Genomic DNA, 12479 nt, shown 5'->3' with positions numbered 1-12479 from the left:
GTGTCTCCCCAGAGGTCCGCGTCTCTGGCTCTGTCCGCGTCTCCCCAGAGGTCCGCTTCTCCGCCAGAGGTCCTCGTCTCTGGCGCTGTCCGCCAGAGGTCCTCGTCTCTGGCGCTGTCCGAGTCTCCCCAGAGGTCCTCGTCTCTGGCGCTGTCCACCAGAGGTCCTCGTCTCTGGCGCTGTCCACCAGAGGTCCTCGTCTCTGGCGCTGTCCACCAGAGGTCCTCGTCTCTGGCGCTGTCCACCAGAGGTCATCGTCTCTGGCGCTGTCCACCAGAGGTCCATGTCTCTGGCACTGTCTGCCAGAGGTCCGCTTCTCCGCCAGAGGTCCTCGTCTCTGGCGCTGTCCGCCAGAGGTCCTCGTCTCTAGCGCTGTCCGTGTCTCCGCCAGAGGTCCTCGTCTCTGGCGCTGTCCGCCAGAGGTCCGCTTCTCCGCCAGAGGTCCTCGTCTCTGGCGCTGTCCACCAGAGGTCCTCGTCTCTGGCGCTGTCCACCAGAGGTCCTCGTCTCTGGCGCTGTCCACCAGAGGTCCATGTCTCTGGCACTGTCTGCCAGAGTTCCGCTTCTCCGCCAGAGGTCCTCGTCTCTGGCGCTGTCCGCCAGAGGTCCTCGTCTCTAGCGCTGTCCGTGTCTCCGCCAGAGGTCCTCGTCTCTGGCGCTGTCCGCCAGAGGTCCGCTTCTCCGCCAGAGGTCCTCGTCTCTGGCACTGTCCGCCAGAGGTCCTCGTCTCTAGCGCTGTCCGTGTCTCCGCCAGAGGTCCTCGTCTCTGGCGCTGTCCGCCAGAGGTCCGCTTCTCCGCCAGAGGTCCTCGTCTCTGGCGCTGTCCGCCAGAGGTCCTCGTCTCTAGCGCTGTCCGTGTCTCCGCCAGAGGTCCTCGTCTCTGGCGCTGTCCGCCAGAGGTCCTCGTCTCTGGCGCTGTCCACCAGAGGTCCTCGTCTCTGGCGCGTTCCTTGTCTCCGCCAGAGGTCCTCGTCTCTGGCGCTGTCCGCCAGAGGTCCGCTTCTCCGCCAGAGGTCCTCGTCTCTAGCGCTGTCCGTGTCTCTGCCAGAGGTCCTCATCTCTGGCGCTGTCCGCCAGAGGTCCTCGTCTCTGGCGCTGTCCACCAGAGGTCCTCGTCTCTGGCGCTGTCCGTGTCTCCCCAGAGGTCCGTGTCTCTGGCACTGTCTGCCAGAGGTCCTCGTCTCTGACGCTGTCCGCGTCTCCCCAGAGGTCCGCTTCTCCGCCAGAGGTCCTTGTCTCTGGCGCTGTCCGCCAGAGGTCCTCGTCTCTGGCGCTGTCCGTGTCTCCCCAGAGGTCCGCGTCTCTGGCTCTGTCCGCGTCTCCCCAGAGGTCCGCTTCTCCGCCAGAGGTCCTCGTCTCTGGCGCTGTCCGCCAGAGGTCCTCGTCTCTGGCGCTGTCCGAGTCTCCCCAGAGGTCCTCGTCTCTGGCGCTGTCCGTGTCTCCCCAGAGGTCCTCGTCTCTGGCGCTGTCCGCGTCTCCCCAGAGGTCCTCGTCTCTGGCGCTGTCCGCGTCTCCCCAGAGGTCCTCGTCTCTGGCGCTGTCCGCGTCTCCCCAGAGGTCCTCGTCTCTGGCGCTGTCCGCGTCTCCCCAGAGGTCCTCGTCTCTGGTGCTGTCCGCGTCTCCCCAGAGGTCCTCGTCTCTGGTGCTGTCCGCGTCTCCCCAGAGGTCCTCGTCTCTGGTGCTGTCCGCGTCTCCCCAGAGGTCCTCGTCTCTGGCGCTGTCCACGTCTCTGCCAGAGGTCCTCGTCTCTGGCGCTGTCTGCCAGAGGTCCTCGTAACTGGCGCATCTCTGGCAGTCTCTGTTCGTCCCCATCGGTCTCCCCGGCGGTCTCTCTTTCTTCCCCCATCCCCCCATCGAGCTCTCTACTTCTCTACCACTTACTCTTGTTCCCTGCCTTTCTCCCCATATCTCCTTTCCTCTCTTTCTATCGCTCTCTTGAGTTCATTCCCCCGCCCCCTCTCTATAATGAGCTCCCTGATACTAAGTCTGCACTTCCTTAGGTTTCCCTAGCATGTACTCTTCTGAAACCCCCTTATCTGTTCTGGGGTAGAAAACGATCCTTGCCTGTTCAAGTTCTGAATATTGAAGAGTTAATCCTAACGAAACCCAGACAAAAAGTTGGCACATTTATAACATTTAGGCACATTTTTCAAATTGGGATCGCTGGACCCTCCCGGGGGTGATGATTCCCTAATCATTTACACCTGTTTGGGTGCACCTGACCCTATTTTAGGTGATGGTAAAGGTAGGGGTGTACAATTTTTTTCTGCATAAGGAAATATAATTTTTGTTTATTTTAATTGCATAACATTTTCAAAGTAAAATTATTTTTGTGTGTGATTTGTTCAATTGGGTTACCTTAATGAATGTGTTTGGAATTTAGCTCAAATATCCATGTGTCCAAAGACAACTTTCCTAAGAGGGTGTACTTTCTTTTTCACTTGACTTTATATATTAAAAAAATGCCAAATAGTGAAGCACCACAAATCAATAATCATGTTTATATTTTTTCAATATTCATAAATTAATGTAAAAAAATGCTGGGTGAAATCAAAATACTACTCGTATTACAGAGCAAGCGGTAACAAGGCACCAATGTTTGCTTTGTAACATCTACAGATGAAACACTATGGAGTCTTAAAGGTGGCCTGGGTAAGCCCAGAATATCATAAATATGCCTTTGATCAATTATTTATCAATTATGCTTTTGATTGCAAATGTCAAACATACAGTGGGGCAAAAAAAGTATTGTCAGCCACCAATTGTGCAAGTTCTCCCACTTAAAAAGATGAGAGGCCTGTAATTTTCATCATAGGTACACTTCAACTATGACATACAAAATGAGAAAAATCCAGAAAATCACATTGTATGATTTTTTATGAATTTATTTGCAAATTATGGTGGAAAATAAGTATTTGGTCACCTACAAACAAGCAAGATTACTGGCTCTCACAGACCTGTAACTTCTTCTTTAAGAGGCTCCTCTGTCCTCCACTCGTTACCTGTATTAATGGCACCTGTTAATGGCACCAAAGAGCTGTCAAAGGACACCAGAAACAAAATTGTAGACCTGCACCAGGCTGGGAAGACTGAATGTACAATAGGTAAGCAGCTTGGTTTGAAGAAATCAACTGTGGGAGCAATTATTAGGAAATGGAAGTCATACAAGACCACTGATAATCTCACCCCGTGGGGTCAAAATTATCACAAGAACGGTGAGCAAAAAATCCCAGAACCACACGGGGGGACCTAATGAATGACCTGCAGAGAGCTGGGACCAAAGTAACAAAGCCTAACATTAGCAAGGGCATTGAAGATGAAATGTGGCTGGGTCTTTCAGCATGACAATGATCCCAAACACACCGCCCGGGCAACGAAGGAGTGGCTTCGTAAGAAGCATTTCAAGGTCCTGGAGTGGCCTAGCCAGTCTCCAGATCTCAACCCCAAAGAAAATATTTGGAGGGAGTTGAAAGTCCGGGTTGCCCAGCAACAGCCCCAAAACATCACTGCTCTAGAGGAGATCTGCATGGAGGAATGGGACAAAATACCAGCAACAGTGTGCGAAAAGACTTACAGAAAACGTTTGACCTCTGTCATTGCCAACAAAGGGTATATAACAAAGTATTGAGATAAACTTTTGTTATTGACCAAATACTTATTTTCCACCATAATTTGCAAATAAATTCATTAAAAATCCTACAATGTGATTTTCTGGATTTTTTTACCTCATTTTGTCTGTCATAGGTGAAGTGTACCTATGATGAAAATTACAGGCCTCTCTCATATTTTTAAGTGGGAGAACTTGCACAATTGGTGGCTGACTAAATTTTTTGCCCCACTGTATCTGTAAAAAATCCAATGCCTTCCGTTCCTTTTTTAAATATTTGTTTCGTGCCTTTGGCGGTAGGTGCACTTGATTCAGCAGCCCTACTGCCGGGAAGGCACTGTGTTTCCATTTTGAACAATTGCATGTGTCTGAAGGTAGAAATCTGCATACCCAGCAGGCCAGAGAGAAAATCAAGTGCACCTGTAGGCCTACCGCTGGGCAATCAAATAGATCAGATCACTGTGTCGACAGTTTCCTCGAGCCATAGACTGTAAAAAGAAGCCTCCAACGCACAGAGAAGTTGATACTGTGAGATTTCAAAACTTTTAAAACCATGACTAGAGAGAGACTCAACAAATAGCTGCTGATTTTATGAGTAAGTTCATGTTTAAAGTTGTTATTCGGCACTGGTAACACTTTTACAAGCCATAAAATGCATGTTCTCCCCACTTCCACTATAACTAGCACTGCAGCTGCAATGAATGAGTAGAGCAAAGTCTTTCCAGAAGCTTGCCTTATTATTAGCAGCGTGTCTTTTTTTAATATCACTATTTCACTTTCTCTGGTCACAGGGGTAACAGTATGAATTGGTGCATGAGGCAGAAATAATGCAGTGCGACTTGAGTTTCGCCATCAGCTGGACCCTTTTCTCAGCCGAGGGAGGGAGAGCGGAGGGACGATGAGTCGGGTGGCCTGCATCGGATGGTCATTCTAAGTCAAGTAAAAACTTTTAAAAAGCATACTATGCTCACACAGCTGTGCCTCACAAGTAATACAACAAATGATCTATTATCAGTGTGATCATATACCTATTTTTTAATGGTCTGAAAAGAACAACATTGGCAGGGTGATTCAACCATAGCCAATATGCAGTGATTATGTATTGGGCATATAACCTACTGCACAAACCTCATTGCTACTACAGAACTGTTGGTTAATGTTGTAAATCTGAGCAGTAGATCTCAGCTTGCATTTTGACTCGACTCAGAAAAGGTTGGTGACCGCTAATCTAAATCTGTTTTGCCACATAGTTGCGTACGCCTCGCTTCTGTTGCTAAACAACCAACCCGTCTATGCTATCCTACAGCTGTATTCTTCTGTACTGCACAGAGACAGCGTACTGTAAAAGCCTACGGTGCTGAGTGCAACAGTGGCCGTGCTTACAGTCTCCAGTAGAGGTCGCTCAAGTACAACTTTAAACATACCAACAGACATGCATGTACTGTACAACAGTGTGTCTATGGCGCTGATTAGCTGCAGCCAGACTATTGAGATCCCATGAGATGATTATAGGCCAATGTTATTAGATGACTGTTGGACTCAAAATGATTCGTAAAAACGGTCAAAACATTATGTCATAATATGTCTATCCTGTCCAAATGTGCTCTTCCTGGAAAATCCCCAAATGATCAGACTAAATACAACCCAGCCAAAATCACAGTAAGAGCTGTGCTGAATATATAAGGAAATAGGCCAGGGCCCCAGTTTCCCAAAAGCATCTTAAGACTACTTTATTCGTTAGAACCTTCGTAGGAGCACCGAGCTCTTTCCCAAAACCACCTTTACTAAAGCTGCTCTTGAAAGCGCTCGTTATTTAACCACCGCCTCAGACCACTTGAAGAAGAGATGTCTTTTCCCCCTTTCTACACAGAATATCGCCACCAAACACAACACCAATATGTTATCGGTCTTTCTGTGACCGCCGATAACTTCAGAACAAACGTGACAGTGACTACAAATACAAAGTTGTCCATTTCTTTGTATAACAAGGATATGAAAGAAATAAAAAACGGAAAGAAATAAAAACAGAGATGAGTGTACTAAACTATAGGTACATTATAGTCTACATAGAGCTATATATTTGAATGATATTGAAATCAAGTTCATGTTAATTCAATTGAGTTTTATTTAGCTATTTGTACGCTAGCCTACTGTCTGTCATTTGACTCAATATATTTCATGATCTGTAATGTGTGCAATGATGTGCCAAATCTTGATTTAGTGCATTATCATAGGGTAAACATTAGAATAAGATGCCTGAATATATGCTGCTATAGGTGATCGTATCTCTCTAGGAGCTGATCCGTCGTCAGTATTGTGGAATAATTCTAATGATAAGGTAAGATTGAAACCGGAGAACGCTGATCCAAGAGCAGTGCTGTCCTTCGATCCCATCAGTATCGACACTGTTATATCTGTTAGATCTTCGGCCGTTGTAGGAAAGATGCATCGTTAAAGCCTATGTACCATCGCTAACGAGAAACCGGGACCCGAGCTGTGAACTTAAGCCCCTAAACGGGTATTGAGAGGTTGTGGACCGTAAGTACTTCATTTCCAATAGAGAAGCAAAAGCAAAGGAACAAATCCAGGTATTTTGCATGACCTAACTAAAACGAATGACTGGAGATGAGCTGCAATGTGTATTGACGGTCGTCTTATAATAATGCTGCCCTATAATGATTCAGCACTTTTCAGAGAAGTGCTTTGTACAGTTAATGACTGCAATATAATCCTTCTGCTTGCCTCTGGTCCTGAGGCTGCATCCTTCTTTCTGGACAGATGATAGGCTTCAGAGAAATCACCCGTGGCAACAGCCAATAGGTGCCCTCGAATTAAACATCATTCCACTGATTCATTTGCTAAAATCCAGGAAGTTGGGTACTTAGGTTGGTAATGCACAAGGTTAGTGCAATCCGGGATCCTTTAAATTTCAACGGGGTGACGTCAGAGTTGGAAGTCCAAAGGATTCTGGATAGCAAGGACCGACGGCAGACCAAGGCACTACCTCCTTCCTTCCTTCCTTCCTTGATGTAATCTAGGCTGTATCACAACCGGCCGTGATTGGAAGTCCCATAGGGCGGCGCACAATTGGCCCAGCGTTGTCCGTGTTCGGCTGGTGTAGGCTATCATTGTAAATAAGAATTAGTTCTTTACCGACTTGCCTAGTTAAATAAAAGGTTCAATACATTTTTTTATCAATAACCTGACAAGCTGAGATTGGTGAAAGCAATAGGCTGCAGACCATGCAATCGCTTACAGGTCAGTGGTTAGTTAGTAAAGAAAGATGCACTTTAAAAGTATTCAAACAGACAACAGAAAAAACAGACAAGTACTGTATGTAGAGGTCTTGCACATGTACAGGAGCAGAGTGGTGCATTGAATGGCATAAACCCTGACTGCATACAGTACTCTGGTCAGAGAAATACCAGCACCATTGGGGACCTGAAGTCCTGAGTAGTGATATAGGATTGGGGACAGTGATACTGTGGGCAGAGACCCCGTAGAGAAACAGCGCCAGGCAGTGAGCTCATTAAGGTCAAAGGCAGCAGGACAACCTCCGACCCTCTAGAATACAAATCACCCAGGATAATCCACATAAGGGAAGAAGCTAGGGTGAAAGTTTTCTACTCCAGCAAAGGGGAAAGTAAAACGCTGACTATTAAAAAAGATGTGTAAGTAAAAGTAGAAGTTCATTGGACAAATTAAAGGTTAAAGGTTAAATGCATTATGACAGCCAGCGAGGATTAAGCGCAATCGGTAAAACAGAAACACATTCTACTTGTTCTCCAACACACGTGCAGTAGAGACCAAAGTACTACTGACGATCGACGCCTCCCATTCCGATGATGGATTAAAACTTAATCCATCCTGTTGGGAGCTAAATAACTTTAAGGAGAAACTAAAGCAGGCATTGTGGTGAAGCAGAGACCACACAACCAACCATGCTCTGGCATTTTAAGATGGAGGTTGTCACATTGTCATAGTACACAGGTCAAACGAGGACATTTACGTACACTATATGATCACCAGTATGTGGACATCTGCTCGTCGAACATCTCATTCCAAAATCATAGGCATTAATATAGAGCTGGTCCCCCCTTTGCTGCTATAACAGCCTCACTCTTCTGGGAAGGCTTTGCACTAGATGTTGAAACATTGCTGCAGGGATTTGCTTCCATTCAGCCACAAGGGCATTAGTGAGGTCGGGCACTGATGTTGGGCGATTAGGCCTGGCTCGCAGTCAGCATTCCAATTCATCCCAAAGGTGTTTGATGGGGTTGAGGTCAAGGCTCTGTGCAGGACAGTCTAGTTCTTCCACACCGATATCAACAAAATATTTCTGTATGGACCTCGCTTTGTGCATAGGGGCATTGTCATGCTGAAACAGGAAAGGGCCTTTCCCAAACTGTTGCCACAAAGTTGGAAGCACAGAATCATCTAGAATGTCATTGTATGCTGTAGCATTACGATTTCCCTTCACTGGAACTAAGAGGCCTGGTCCTAACCATGAAAATCAGCCCCAGAACAATATTCACCCTCCACCAAACTTTACAGTTGGCACTATGCATTTGGGCAAGAATCAGGATTCATCACTCCAGAGAACGTGTTTCAACTGCTCCGCAGTCCAATGGCGTAGAGCTTTACACCACTCCAGCCGACGCTAGGCATTGCACATAGTGATCTTAGGCTTGTGTGCAGCTGCTCGGCCATGGAAACCCATTTAATGAACCTCCTGACAAACAGTTATTGTGCTGACATTACTTCCAGAGGTAGTTTGTAACTCGGTAGTGAGTGTTGCAACTGAGGACAGATTATTTTTACGAGCTACGCGCTTCAGCACTCCCGTTCTGTGAGTCCCTGGTCAACAGCACTTACAGTTGACCGGGGGCAGCTCTAGCAGGGCAGAAATTTGACGAACTGACTTGTTGGAAAGGTGGCATCCTATGACGCTGCCACGTTGAAAGTCACTGAGCTCTTCAGTAAGGCCATTCTACTGCCACTGTTTGTCTATGGAGATTGCATGGCTGTGTGCTTGATTTTATACACCTGTCAGCAACGGGTGTGGCTGAAATAGTCTAATACACTAATTTGAAGGGGTGTCCACATACTTTTGTATATATAGTGTATTATATTAAATGGTATTGTATTATATCAAGACCCACCATGCTGTTGAGGTCTGAGTCGTAACTCCCACAGGGGTGTGTGATGGTCCCAAGGGCCTCCAGACCCTCCTCGTCCCACATGTAGGTCCCCCCCGAGCCAGAGTCTGAGGGGGACAGGTCCAGAGATGAGCCAAGGGGGTATTCTGCACCCCCAGACAGGGCCTGGCTAGTACGCCGAGACAACCCCCCTAAAACAGAGAGGTGAAGGAAGAGGTGTTACTCGCCTGCTATCTAATCACTTAGGGAATATTAGTTCATTTGTTCTGGTTAGTATTATGGTATGTCATTTAGGGCCTGTGTCTGAGAAACCGGCCCTTAGTCTTTTAAGTCAATTATTTTGATGAATGTGAAATCTTACCAGTGAGTCCCATCCTGGCCCAGTCCACACTGTCAGACAGGAAGCTGTGAAGGCCAGTCATGGAGGTTCCACCGTGCCGTCGGTTGACGTCTGCGTTGTCATCATCCAAGTCAGGCTGTGATTGATCGAGCCTTCCGTTCTGGGCCGGGAGCAGCAGAATGCAGTCTCCTCCATTTCCCAGGTTGTCAAAATCGTCCATGTACTCCTCGCTGGTGTCGTTGAGCTCCAGGGAGGAGGTGGAGGAGAGGGACATGTCCTCCAGGCCTTCTCCCAGGGGATGTACACCACTGGGGGCCACAGGCTCCTCTAGCAGGCCCTCTGGGGTACTCCCTGGGCTGTCAGTGATGCTGGTCAGGTCTGGGGTGACAGCGGGCATCTCCACCAAGTTCCTCCTCCCCTCGCTTTCCTTTTTGTTGCCATGGACCTTCTGGGAGGTGGGGGCCAGGACAAGGTAAGGCTGCTTGATGAGGGAGGGTCGTGTAAGCCTGTAGCTGAGGGCCGAAGACTTGGTGGTGGAGGAGGCTGAACTAGGTAGTAAGGACTTCCTCAGTGTGATGGGTGGCAAGATGCAGCTAGTTGTTTCCAACCCAGCCCTGCCTGGCACTGGTCTAGGTCCACACTTACTAAGATGTAGGCCTTTTCCTCTCCCCCCACTACTCAGCACAGGGGTTGGTCTGGCCAGGGGAGATGTCTTGACCAGCGGGGACTTGGCTAGAGGCCTGGGCAGCTCCTTGGCCAGCTCCGAGGACCTGTTGAAGGAGTAGGAACGGATGATGGGTGGCTCGGTGGAGGAGGGGATCCTCTTGACGTGGGTGAGGCTCTGGGACCGCACCATGTTCTCCTCTGTGGCCGTCTCCAGGCTGTCGCTGGACTGGGACAGGCTGCTGGTCAGGTTGCTGTGAGGAGAACCACAGCTTTGGCCCCGCCTGACTGAACCGGTCCCAGACCGTCCACCACCACCCGCCTGGCCTTTGAGATCCGCTTTGCCATTGCCGAGACTCTGTCCAGACAAGGCCTGTTTGGGGACAGCCCCGCGAGACCCAGTTCTGGAGCGTATAGTCCTGGGGAAGGTGGAAGCACACCCCTGTACCTTACCTGTGGCAGGCATGCTAGACGGCTTCTTAATCTCCCGTACCACCATTGGTAAGTGCTGTGGTTGTCGGGGTTGATGCCCAGCTCCAGTTCTGTCCTCCTCCCATGAGTCCCTCCCCCTCTCCACAGGGTATCCCCCTTTCCCCTTCAGAGAGAAGGAGGACATCCGGAATGTTCCGTTCTGCCTGGTGGTGGCAGTGGGTAACCCTTTGCCCGTGGTGCTGGAGGCAGGGTGGTGGCGGGTCCCATTGGTCAGTGGGGCGGTGGCAGCCACAGCCGTGGGGCGCGAGCCAAACTTGGGCAGCCTGGAGACCATGGTGGGCAAGTTGGGAACCGGATCTTCCATCAGCTGCCTGCTGGATCATGGGTGTGCTGGGCTGGCAGAGCTGTGGAGGGAGAGATATGGACGTTTAGAGAAGGGGAGGAGAAAGAGATACATTGAAGGAGGAGGAGGAGAGAGAGGCCAAGACAGAACAAGGAGGAAAAATAGAGCGAGGAAGGCAGAAAGATTTGAGAACATGTCGTGCTAAAATTTTACCAACCCAAACCTGTTAATTCTAACAAAAAATAAAACGTAGAGGTAGACTTTAAGACTATCAAATGCAGTAAAATAAATGACAGTCGGTTACTTTCTGTGAATATTCTATTCAAGCTAAGGAGAAACAGACAAACCTTTAGTGCAAAGTAGCTGTAAAAGATCAATAACGTCTGTTCTGGGAAAGCAGTCTTTACTGTGCCCATTAAAGTGCCCTGGTGCTTCAAAAGGCTAGGGTGTGTGCAGACCTAGTGGTTAACTGGCAGGGGCAGGCACTGAGAGTCAGGACTTGGGAGAGTACAACCACGTGCCATACTAGATACTGTACCACACCCCGAACAATCCCAATGCTACTCAGCCAATTACAACACAGCTTTCCTGACTGAGGGCTTGTAGTAAGCCTGTTGTAAGGCTGTGGAACTTGTTCAGTATGCTTCAGTTGTTGACTCTTGTTATGTTCATACAAATATTTACACATGTTAAGTTTGCTGAAAATAAACGCAGTTGACAGCGAGAGGACGTTTCTTTTTTTTTTTTAGTTGTGTGTATATATATATATATATATATATATATATATATATATATATATATATATATATATATATATATATATATATACACACACACACACACAGTGGGGCAAAAAAGTATTTAGTCAGACAAAAAAAAGATCAGAGGCCTGTAATTTTCATCATAGGTACACTTCAACTATGACAGACAAAATGAAACAAAAAATCCAGAAAATCACATTGTAGGATTTTTTATTTATTTATTTGCAAATTATGGTGGAAAATAAGTATTTGGTCACCTACAAACAAGCAAGATTTCTGGCTCTCACAGACCTTCTTTAAGAGGCTCCTCCTGTTGTCCCCAGTCAACTGTAATTACAGTTATTGTGAAGTGGAAACGTCTAGGAGCAACAACGACACAAAGTGGTAGGCCACACAAGCTCACAGAACGGGACCGCCGAGTGCTTCAGCACGCAGTACATAAAAATCGCCTGTCTTCAGTTACAACACTCACTACAGAGTTCCAAACTGCCTCTGAAAGCAACGTCAGCACGTCAACTGTTATTCCGGACCTTCATGAAATTAGTTTTCAAAGTTTGATGGAGGAGGAATAATGGTCTGGGGCTCTAATGTCATGGTTCGGGCTAGTGAAGGGAAATCTTAATGCTACAGCATACAATGACATTCTAGACGATTCTGTGCTTCCAACTTTGTGGCAACAGTTTGGGGAAGGCCCTTTTTCCTGTTTCAGCATGACAATGACCCTATGCACGAAACAAGGTCCATACAGAAATGGTTTGTCGAGATCGTTGTGGAAGAACACCGACTGCCAGCCAAGCCTAATCGCACAACATCAGCGCCCGACCTCACCAATGCTTGTGGCTGAATGGAAGCAAGTCCCTGCAGCAATGTTTCAACATCTAGTGGAAAGCCTTCCCAGAAGAGTGAGGCTGTTATAGCAGGAAAGAGGGAACCAACTCCATATTAATATCCATGATTTTGGAATGAGATGTTCAACAAGCAGGTGTCCACATACTTTTGATCATGTAGAGTATTTAACTTCACTAGGGTAGGGGGCAGCATTCAGAATTTTGGATGAAAAGCGTGCCCAAATTAAACTACCTGCTACTCAGGCCCAGAAGATAGGATATGAATATAATTCGTAGATTTGGATAGAAAACTCTCTAAAGTTTCCAAAACTGTTAAAATAATGTCT

General features: G+C 47.7%; 1 protein-coding gene across 2 annotated transcripts in view; it reads right to left on the bottom strand.

Moving 5' to 3' along the window:
* Positions 1-12479, bottom strand: part of LOC115106388 (serine-rich coiled-coil domain-containing protein 2-like) — a 130124-nt gene that overhangs the window by 83046 nt on the left and 34599 nt on the right. For both annotated transcript variants that reach the window (XM_029629065.2, XM_029629068.2), the window contains exons 2-3: positions 9128-10605; positions 8770-8957 (exon numbers count right to left, since the gene is read on the bottom strand). In XM_029629065.2, coding sequence (XP_029484925.2) covers positions 8770-8957; positions 9128-10565 — 1626 coding nt within the window. In that variant the 5' untranslated portion in view covers positions 10566-10605. The remainder of the gene's footprint in view (positions 1-8769; positions 8958-9127; positions 10606-12479) is intronic.

Source organism: Oncorhynchus nerka, linkage group LG23 (assembly GCF_034236695.1).
Source record: "Oncorhynchus nerka isolate Pitt River linkage group LG23, Oner_Uvic_2.0, whole genome shotgun sequence".
Classification (NCBI taxonomy): domain Eukaryota; kingdom Metazoa; phylum Chordata; class Actinopteri; order Salmoniformes; family Salmonidae; genus Oncorhynchus; species Oncorhynchus nerka.
Note: the sequence above shows the minus strand (reverse complement) of the source record. Positions and strands in the feature narration are given on the sequence as shown.